The sequence below is a fragment of the Rhinopithecus bieti genome, unplaced genomic scaffold, assembly GCF_001698545.2.
Source record: "Rhinopithecus bieti isolate Rb0 unplaced genomic scaffold, ASM169854v2 scaffold_21703, whole genome shotgun sequence".
In the NCBI taxonomy this organism is placed as follows: Eukaryota; Metazoa; Chordata; class Mammalia; order Primates; family Cercopithecidae; genus Rhinopithecus; species Rhinopithecus bieti.
In genome coordinates, this window is record NW_016812332.1 from 2765148 (window position 1) to 2776530 (window position 11383).

At 36.1% G+C, this 11383-nt stretch overlaps 1 protein-coding gene across 5 annotated transcripts in view; it reads right to left on the reverse strand.

The window, feature by feature from the left end:
* NUBPL (NUBP iron-sulfur cluster assembly factor, mitochondrial) overlaps positions 1-11383 on the reverse strand; it is a 377447-nt gene that overhangs the window by 120881 nt on the left and 245183 nt on the right. For all 5 annotated transcript variants that reach the window (XM_017895911.1, XM_017895910.1, XM_017895909.1 and 2 more), the window contains one exon: positions 5878-5963. In XM_017895911.1, the coding sequence (XP_017751400.1) occupies positions 5878-5963 (86 nt within the window). The remainder of the gene's footprint in view (positions 1-5877; positions 5964-11383) is intronic.

The window sequence follows — 11383 nt, forward strand, 5'->3', positions numbered from 1 at the left end:
TAACAAAATCTGTATATAAGAAACTTTTTAAAGAGTATTTCTCTTGTCAGTATCTTTACCAGTTTCTTCCTTGACGAACACTATTAAATCACAACTCTCATAGAGAAGAAGGGCAGAGATTTGTGACTGAGAATCTAACTTCTTATTTCTTCTAGTTTGTTGTCAACCTGAACTAAAAAGCAGCTCCTGGTGCATTTATTAATGGTATAACTCTCAAAATTATTTTGATTTCTGTCTTTTTTGTTCTAACTCTCCTACCCTATACAATCGATTCCCAAGATTGTCAATTCTTCCTTCAAAATGTCAATTACATTCATTTCCCCTTCCATTTTAACTGGCATTATTCTAATTAAGTCCCTTACTGCCTATCACCTACATCATGTTTTTCCAACTTTTTAAACTGTCTTACTGATAAAAGAAATATTTTACATCTTGACTACATGGAGGAAGGCCACTCTGCTGACCTGTTCATCTACTATAATACTACAGTTACATAAGCAAGAAACACACAATACACACATACAATATACGTGTTTATACTTGAGACCAAATCTTTATTAAAGAAGACTCTCTTCCTAAGAGCAATTTACTCTGACATGGTTTAAGCATTTTTGATTACATCTCTTACTGTATCAATTTCATGATCTGTTTGTGGGTCACAATCTACAGCATGAATAACTTTGATCATTGCAAATGTTCCCTTACTTCCTCCATGTTTCCTGGCTCCTATTCTTTTTATTTATCTCCAACAGATTAAAACTTTGTAAAGCTCTATCCTAATGATGTCTACTTCCCATCCAGCATTCTTTATGAACTCCTCTTATAATCTTAAGAAGAAAGTACAAATTCCTTAGCCTACTGTTTAAGGCTCTACCAAACCTGGCCATACACCAATACACAGTACCTCAACTATAGACAAACTGAACAATCCTGAACACAACTTGTGTATTCCTGATTCTTTCAAGACTGAATTCTGTCCCTCCCTAGTCCCTAGATATGCCTATGAAAATCCTACTCCACTCATTCACTCAGCATATATTTAGTGAGAAACTACATCTTCCAGGCACAGCGAGAGAGCAGGTGGTCTCTGTACTCACCGAGCTTATAGTATGAGTATAGTATAGTATAGTATAGTATAGTATAGTATAGTATAGTATAGTACAGTATAGCATGCAAATGTGAAAGTACTAACAAATGTGAAAACAGTTCCAAAAGGAGTAATAGAGTATAATTGTATTATAAAATTTAAAAAGCTCATAAAATGGTTAGGGTGGGCTGGGCACGGTGGCTGACGTCTGTAATCCCAGCACTTTGGGAGACCGAGGCGGGTGGATTGCTTGAGGTCAGGAATTCGAGACCAGCCTGGCCAACATGGTGAAATCCCATCTCTACTAAAATACAAAAATAAGCTGGGCATGGTGGCGGGTGCCTGTAATCCCAGTTACTAGGGAGGCTGAGGCAGGAGAATTGCTTGAACCCAGGAGGCAGGGGTTGCAGTGAGCCGAGATCGCACCACTGCACTTCAGTCTGGGTGACAGAGTGAGATTCTGTCTCAAAAAAAAAAAAAAAAAAAAAAAAAAAAAAAAAAAAAAAAAAAAAAGGTTAGGGCACCTCTCCCTGAGAAAAGCCTTTTGTTTAAGTACCAAAGTATAAAAAGGACTGTTAACAGGTGAAAAGTGAGGTTAAAATGTTCTCCAGTAGGGAAAAAGCATGGTAAGGGTCCCAAGGAGAAAATGGTGTGTGGAAACTTCAAAGAAGTGGAAAAAGACCAGTTTGGCTGTGGCACAGAGAAAGCAAGACAGAGCAGCCCATGAGCTGGGGGTAAAGGGAACAGCAGATGTGGATGGCATTACATCCTAAATCAAAGTATCCTGCCTGCTACATGCCAGGTAACTATGCATTTAAGAATGTTTAAAGCATGTTTTCTTGCTATCCAAAACTTGTGTTCTTCTGTGAAGACTGACAGGTAAACCTGTAGTGCAATAAGAACCAAACTAAATATATGTGTAAGTAGATCCGAGATAGGAGTATTAACTTTTCCTGGCACACTGGGAAAAGCTTTCTAGAGGAAATAATGTCTGAGCAGAGATGTTAAAAATGAATACATGAGTTCCCTAAATTGGCCGTGGCTTATCAGGCAAAGGACCAGGATGTGTAAAATTACAGGGGCATGAAAAAAATAATCATGGCTTTTCCATAAAGCCATCCCTGATAGTCTAGAAGAAAAAGTGTTTTCATGCTTTCCAGAATTTAAGGCCTTTGCATCAAAACAGAGTTAATCTACAGGATGATAAAGTACTTGAAGAAAGAGGCTTCATCCTTCTTTATTTTTTCTAAACCACTAATGGAAGTTTATTACAGTACTTTGCTTACAGAAGACACTAAATATCAGTAAATATAGACTTGTGGAAAAATAAATTAATCACATTTGTTGAATTAAAAGTAACTAAGTGATCCCTTATGTGCCGAAGGAATAAGAGAATAAATATACTTTAATTTACTTTTCAGTAGCAGGGAAAGAGATTATCAAAGAAGTAAGGGATATATAGTGCAATGATAGGAGAAGGGCTCCAAATCGGGGTGCCTGGGACTCCCATGTATAAGAAGTCAAGAAAAATGAGTGAGAATGACACAACACATAAATTACTCATTATTAAAAATGTATAAGACTGAAAATTTTTATGCTGTTTAAAAAAATAGTCTACCTACAAATATTAAGATAATTAAGGATTTGGCATAGTTGCTACCATTTCAGGCAGAGAACAGAGAATTTAATAGCTCATCTCTTCTCCTACTTGCCCTATCTAAGCCTTGAGTTTTAAGAAATCATTTAAATTAACTTCAATATGTTCTTGTAGACATTACTAAACTCTGTCCATACCGATGCATTCCAATGACATCATTGTTTCCATGGTAACTAATGCATGTCAAATGGGAGAAAAACAGAGAGCAGGACTAAAAACCAAGGGGAAGAAATGCAATAAACTGGTATAAACAAAGCATAACATCTTTTTTTGTATGTATAAAACACTTACTAATTTCACATCCTTTACTATTACTTAGGCTCTGGGGCTTTTAAGGCCCAGAGGGATCTCAGAGGTCATCAAATCCACTTCCCACTCATAGCCAAGACCTTCTTTACAATGTAGCTAATCATGATTGCCCAATTGTTCACAGAGCTTATTGCTGGAAAGTTCTCACTCATTCACCCGCAAACATTACTGAATACCTATCTTGTTCTTCAGGTTTAAGAGATGATTAAGACCTTCTATCTCTTTTAAAAAATGTTTGTAGTTTAGAAGGCAAATAATTCAAATGTAGGGTGAAAAAAAAAAAGAGAGAGCTATAATAAAGATACAGGAAGATGTCCAAAAGTTCTTACAGAGGAAAGAACTATAAATTTCAACTTGGAAGAATTACACAGTTCCAATGACTTTCATTTCTACTCCCACTAAGTCCCACAAACCCATGACAACATCCTGGACCTTGCCATGACCCAGAACTGCTCTAACTTGGCAAACTTATACTCGAACATCAACTTTCTGATCCCAAACAGCTCTTTCACCTTCTAACTGATCCCTGAAGTAGTTCTATGAGCCTTATGCAGTCCATCAGCCTTCATCTGGAATATGTCTTCATAATACTTCCTTGCTAATATCCTCAGCATTTATCCTTCAGTGGCATCCACCTAGCAATAGCCTAACCTGGACTTGGTGATCATCCCTCTTCCTCTCTGTTATGTTCCATAAGGATTATCTGTCCAACCCTCTGCCTTAGAATCTAGGAAAAAAAAATTGTCAGAACAGTATAAGTATCCAGGTTTACAGGTATACAGATTTACATAGGGACTGAAAAATAATATATGCTGAATTTGGCAACTACGGTCATCAGATTCCTAACTAGCAAAGTCCATGTAGGACTTGCTCCATATATGTAGTCACCTCAAATGGCAGTGTCAGTTGAAATGGTATTCTGATATACAAAATGATAATTTATACGGGGTAAAATTGTAAAGAGGTCTTACTTCTGCTCTGTTTAAAACTTCTTCCTCAAGGAATTCATGTTTTTGGGTGAGCGAGACACCCTCAACTCTCATCGTAAAGAATGAGAAGTTAAGCATTCACTTACGTGCAAATAGAATGGCTATTATCCTGACTTCGGAGTGATCTTAACAGACAATTGGCACTGCTATCTAATTTCTGCCAGAAAGAAGGATTATAGATTACTTAAGTCAATGTCATAAATTTTGGTGGATAACCTTCTAACTTTTTGCTGATTTGTATTTTAAAATCCATATAATAAGTAACCTTATTTAGTTATCTGGGTAGGCATTACTTGTGTCTAGTTTGTCTTACAGGGCATAATATGAAGTAACACTGCTCAAATTAGGTGCTTCAGAGAGAGTTTTATGTGTGAGGCAGGCATTTGGTTATCATTGCTTTAAAAATTTTCCAACCTAAAGTTCACAACATAGAACACTGGCCCTAAACTACTTGCTGATTACAATTATAAACCCGCTAGTGAAAAACCCTTGGACCACCTGGAAGGTAAGCATACAGGCACCTTCCTTATCAGCCTCCTCATCATGAGAACATGTCAATCCAACTCAGAGTTCCGCAGCTTGCCAATGCCCACAGCACTGTGCTAACTGGCAAGGGAGAAGAGGTACTTGAGGAAATTCACCTCAACCATTCTACTACACTATTTTATACTTTTCAGAAGCCCTCTGAGAGATAAACATTTATGAAAGCTTCCCTTCAAGTCCATTCATTCAAATACATTATTGGATCTTATCCTGTGTCATGGTCTTACTGAAGAATCTGATAAAAGTTATAATTCGTTCCATACCAAAACAAATACACGTAGGCATACAATTTAGGGCTGGGGAGGTGAGGGAGAGAAAAATCATGAGACTCCTGAAGCTAATCTACAGACTGAAGTTTAAAAAGTTCTGATGTATATGCTCTAAAATCTGTCTTTGAACTAAGCAAGGCTACTAGCTAGCCACAGAGAAGTATCATGTTGGCATTGTACTGAAATGTTTGTTTTAAATTGTACTCCAGCACGATTCCACCTGCTTTTGTTGAGGCACACTAGAAGGAAGAACCCTGTATTTACTGTAAAGAAGGTGATGAGAGTGTGTTCATTACATACACAGGTTCTTCTTTCTAAGAACGTAGGGAAGATATTTCTCTCTGGTCTCAGCTCTGTCTCCCTTGAGCATCCAGTTTTATTTTTTTTAACTTTGCAGAAATGCACAGTTTTATAATGATACTATATTTCTTTTCCTTTGGCTGCTAGAAAAGTCATGGTACACCCCTAGCATGTATTTAAGTTCTTTAATAGCATGCAATTTGTTTACTGACTTCACTTCTGACTCCATCTAACTTTAATTATTTTGTCTATTTTATTTTATTTTAACTTTCATTCCACCAAATTGGGCAGAAAATCCTGAAGTGCCTCCTAGAAGAAGGTGAGCTATAAATGAGTTGAACTGTAGGAGGCAGAAGGAAGAAAGTAATCTTTTTTCATCTGTTTCCTCATAAGTGATCTATTCAAGTCTATCTATCTAAATAATTTCCTAAAACACTCTTGTAATTGTTTTTTGGTCAGTGAGAGCTGCAAGTATGAGAGAAGTAGTACTTCTATAGAAAACTCTTACCTAAAGGGTGTCTTGGAATTCTTCTGGATTAATATCTTGTATAGACGCATTTGCACCTATAAGTGTGTTTTTAAAGTAACCATAACGATAAACTAGGACTTTCATAAAGACTTCTGCACAGGACTAAACTAAAACTTCAACTGTATTTTTCAATGACTTGCTTCTTCGGTTAGAAGAGTTTTATATTTTTCAACAGTGAAGCTGTAAATGCTTACAGGCACATGGACTTTGCGAAACATCTCAGCACCCTTGTGTGCATCCATCAATGCGACGTCCTGGGGCGTGGAGACAATCACAGCACCTAGCCAAAGATAAACAAAATGCTATTATGTTTTAATTCTTTATGGAGAAATTACTTTCAACATTATGTTGCTTACATGCGCAAATAGTCTATTACATTAACTACTTAGGTCACTCACATACATTTTACACAAATGAATGAGAAAGACAAGAAAATGTCGACTTTGTTTTTGCCTACCTTTGAATCCTCACTTCTAAAATCACAACTGGGCTGGGCATGGTGGCTCACGCCTACAATCCCAGCACTTTGGGAAGCCAAGGTGGGCAGATCATTTGGGGTCAGGAGTTCAAGACCAGCCTGGCTAACATGGTGAAACCCTGTCTCTACTAAAAATACAAAAATTAGCCAGGCATGGTGGCTCGTGCCTACAATCCCAGCTACTTGGGAGGCTGAGGCAGGAGAATCACTGAAACCCAGGAGACAGAGGTTGCAGTGAGCCAAGATCATACCACTGCATTCCAGCCTGGCTGACAGAGCAAGACTCCATCTCAAAACAAAAAATAAAATAAAAAAAAAATAAAATCACAACTGACTAATCAGTGATTCAGGATCATAACTCTATCAGTGGAACTTTCTTCCCATTCAGATAACATGCAGTTATACAGATGGACGAGGTAGGCTTTACTTTCAAATTAACAGTCCAATAGCCAGGCATGGTGGCGTGTGCCTGTAATCCCAACTACTTGGGAGGCTGAGGCGGAGGGATCACTTAAGCCCAGAAGTCCAAGACCAGCCTGGGCAATACAGTGAGACTCCATCTCAAAAAAAATAAAATAAAATAAAGGAAGAAGAAAGAAGGAAGAAGTAAGAAGAAAGAAAGAAGAAGGAAAGGAAAGGAAAGGAAAGGAAAGGAAAGGAAAGGAAAGGAAAGGAAAGGAAAGGAAAGGAAAGGAAAGGAAAGGAAAGGAAAGGAGAAAGAGGGGAGGAGGAGAAGAGGAAGATGAGGAGGTGGAGGAGGAGGAGGAGGAAGAGGACGAGGTTGTTAATAGTCTACTTGGGAGACTGAAAAATTAAGCATTACAATACAATATGCTAAGGAGAAGAAGGAGAACAAGGGGGAGGAGAAGAAAGAAGAAGAAGAGGAGGAGGAAGAAGCTGCTAATATTCTACTTGGGAGACTGAAAAAATAAGGATTACAATACAATATGCTAAGCATCATAACAGAGGTGTGCACAAAGTGTTATGGAGTTATAAAGAAGAAACAGGAAGAAAAGCTAACTAATTCAATCTATGAGAGAAAATGGTGAAGTATGACAGATGGAAGCTAGACATAGGAGAAGCAATAGAGGAAAGTTTCCAGGAAGATGTGATTCTTAAGCTGAGTCCTAGAAGTTTATATTCTTAAAAACTCACACTGTGGAAAGCAGTTTGGTGGGAATAAAACTGAGGGCTGTGGCAGAAATTCAGATGCAAAATGTTAGAGGCCTGAACTGAAATGGATGGAGACGGCAAATTTTCTGGATCTCCACTACTACCCTACAGAAACCAGGTAGTACTAGGGTATAGAGTTTTGACAAAAGTGCAGTACAATTTTCTTTAGGTCGAAACAGCAAAGGCCTGGTTAAGATTGGCAGAGTCTGTGAATTTTTTTAACTTTGTGGTTCCCCCTAGATGACAACCTAAAAGATAATTAACATAAACATAATATAGATCACATGGCTGACCATCACCTTATAACTAAATACACAACGCTACGACAATTCAGAGCCCCAAACTGTTAAATTGGTATCAAGCGGCAGTCTGACACAACTAATGAAAACAGAGGCAAGATTAACAATAAATAACTGATTACACCAAGTGAAGGTCTAATGATAATAGACAGTATTGCCTGAAGGGATATTTTGAAGAAGTTTGAATAGAGAAAAGTGGTGAGAGAACCAAGTTATCACAAAGCACATGGCAGTATAGGCATGCCAAACTCAAAAGAACCTATACAGTAGTAGTTAGCTATAAATTCATCTTGCAATCAGCATCTTCATTTCAGGAAAAAACATATTTTACATTAAACTAACGTCATAAATTCAAATTTTACTGATTTTGTAAGTTTTGTTTGTATTTAATTTAATTTTAAACTATATAGTATGAGCTAAAATTTAAGGAATTTGTGTTTATACCTAGTTAAGTAATCTTATAATAAAATAAGTCAGTATGGGGTGTGGGAAGATTATTTTCCTTTAGAAGAAGGGCCTATTCATTACTCAAGTTTGAGATACACTATTTTTAGAATTCTAAGAGATCAAGATTCAAAATTTGATTCTACAGCTGACTACCTGTGTGACTAGACAATGACTTAACCTATCAGAGTTTTTGTTTCTTCATCGACAAAATGGCATGTAAATACTTAGGTCACAGGGTTAGAGTAACTAAATAAACTACTATACACAGTTACTTGACATGATGCCTAACATTCAATAAATGATAGCTATCACTGTTAATATCGTCATTATTACATTTGCTATTGTTATTAATAAAATGCCTTATATGTTGCTGGGAAGGTCATTTTCCTAAAGGCTATCAGGCAGCTCATCCTACTTTTCAAACTGTTCCATGGATCACTACAGCCTACTATTTTGATTGACTTTGCCCAAGAAACCAAAAATTAACACTTCTCTTTCCCCTCTTGCAAAGACTGACGGAAATTACATCTTGGCAAAAATTATACTCTACACCTCCAATACACTTCCAGAATTTGCCACCTTCTAGATTCTATTATTAATCTGTTTCCTAGTTTTTTTCATATCCAGTCATTTGGAAGGGATCAAATTCCAGCTTTGGCTGTATCCAGCTTTATAACTAACCTCAAACGAATAACTCAGAATCACTCTGAGTCTCGGTTTCTTTAACTGTAAAACTAGTGCCTGCACTAGATAGTTTCCAAGGACTCAGCTATCTCTATGATTACACTACTTAGCATTCCATCTTAACTATAAATAGCTTTTAGAACTACCTCTGCTCAACCTAACTGCCCTAATAATCTTATTTAATAGGTATTAGTCGTCAATCTCAGAGCTATTCTCTTCCTACATAATCAGAGGAGGCTATTTCCTCCAAATCTTCTCCTTCACTATGTATTAGTATGTAGGATGTTCTCTACTGCATTGGCTCTAAAAAGTATTCTTAGCTTTCATATGATATAAACATGTTACTTTTAAATACTTTTGTCTACTATTTGTATCACCATTACACAATGTAACTTCAAGGACAATTATGATATTTTTCATCTTTCTATCAAACAAAAGTAATGACATAATATTTTGCACAAAATAGGCACTTAACAAAAGATCAGCAATTTAAACAATGTTCTTATATTTTCAGAATCATCTCCCCTACATGATCATATCCCCTAGATTATAAACTTTAAGTTGGCAACTCCTTGCACTAGGAGTCATGAGCTCCAGATTCTGGTTGTGATGACAGTCTTAATATAATATATAACCTTGAATAACTAACTAAGTCTCAATATATCTCAATTAACTCCTTTATAAATTGAATCTATTTCCATACGCCCTATTTAACTTAAACAGCTGTTACATTAAAAAAATTATAAAAATGTTCGAGGACATTATTTTAATAGCTGTAAGATACTAGAGAGGGGGATTAAACTGGCTTGGTTTTCTCTGTACTTAATTCATCTTCACACAGTAACACAAATAAGCATCTATGCCATTTGAGTTTCTTTGCAGAATAGTCTGAATAGCACCATTTGAACAAATTAATAACAACATTTGACAAGGACAGTGATCATCTTTCATGTCCTGTCAAATGCTCATGAAGCATGTAAACATTTCAAGGAACTATATTTATATAACTTTTTTTGGTATAAATTTTTTTTGTCTACTATTTGTAGAAATATATAGGGTATTTTGCTGAAATATATGTTCTTAATTACTGATTAAGTCCTTAATCACAATACAATCAGCCTCTGGGTTTTGCCCTGAAAAAAAAAATTTCTAATCCTTGTTGAAGAAGACAAAAACATAACTGGTTCACACATAAGCCACTACCTCTTTTGCTGTATAGTATATCAAAGTTTAGTATAGTGTATAAGTTTCATATATCATATAAGTAATCATTTCAGATAGCCCTAGAATGAAATTCAGAATTTATGATAAGAAAATAATGCATAAAGAAACAACATAACCTCTAGTAAAATTAAATTTGGTCCTTAATCTAGCATAACCCAGATTTTAATTTTAAATTTTATTTGAATTTTTGTGAGTACATAGTAGGTATATATATATAAGGGGTCCACGGGATGTTTTGATACAGGCATGCAATATGTAATAACCACATCATGGAAAATGGGGTATCCATCCCCTTAAGCATTTATCTTTTGTGTTATAAACAATACAATTACACTTCTAGATATTTTTAAATGTACAATTAAGTTATTATTGACTATAGTCACCCTGTTGTGCTATCAAATACTAGGTCTTACTCATTCTTTCTAACTATGATTTTTGTACCCATTAGCCACTACCATCTCCCCCCGACGCCAGTACCCTTCCCCACCACGAATAACTATCCTCTACTCTCTCTGTCTATAAGTTCAATTGTTTTAATTTTAGATCCCACAAATAAGTGAGAACATGCAATGTTTGTCTTTCTGGCCAGGCTTATTTCACTTAACACAATGGCCTCCAGTTCCATCCATGTTGTTGCAAATGACAGGATTTCATTCTTTTTATGGCTAAATAGCACTCTACTGTGTATAAATAACACATTTTCCTTAATCATGCATCTGTTGATGGACACCAAGGTTGTTTTCAAATCTTGGCTATTGTGAATGGTGCTGCAATAAACATGGGAGTACAGATATCTCTCTGGTATAATGATTTCCTTTCTTTTGGGTGTATACCCAGCAGTAGGACTGTTGAATCATATGGTGGCTCTATTCTTAGTTTTTTGAGGAACCTCAAAACTGTTCTCGATAGTGGTTTTACTAATTCACATTCCTACCAACGGTGACAAGGGTCCCCTTTTTCTCACATCCTTGCCAGCATTTGTTATTGCCTGACTTTGGACATAAGCCATTTTAACTGGGGTGAGATGATATCTCTCTGTAGTTTTGATTTGCATTTCTCTGATTATCAATGATTCTGAGCACCTTTTCATATGTCTGTTTGCCATTGTATGACTTCTTTTCAGAAATGTCTATTTAGATCTTTTGCCAATTTTTAAACTGGACTGTTAGATTTTTTCCTATAGAGTTGTTGGAACTCCTTATATATTCTGGTTATAAATCCCTTGTCAGTTGGGTAGTTTGCAAATATTTTCTCCCATTTCCTGGTCGTTTCTTCATGTTGATATTTCCTTTACTGTGCAGAAGCTTTTTAACGTGATGTGATCCCATTTGTCCAGGTTTGCTTTGATAGCCTGTATTTTTAAATTTTATTTATTTATTTATTTATTTATTTATT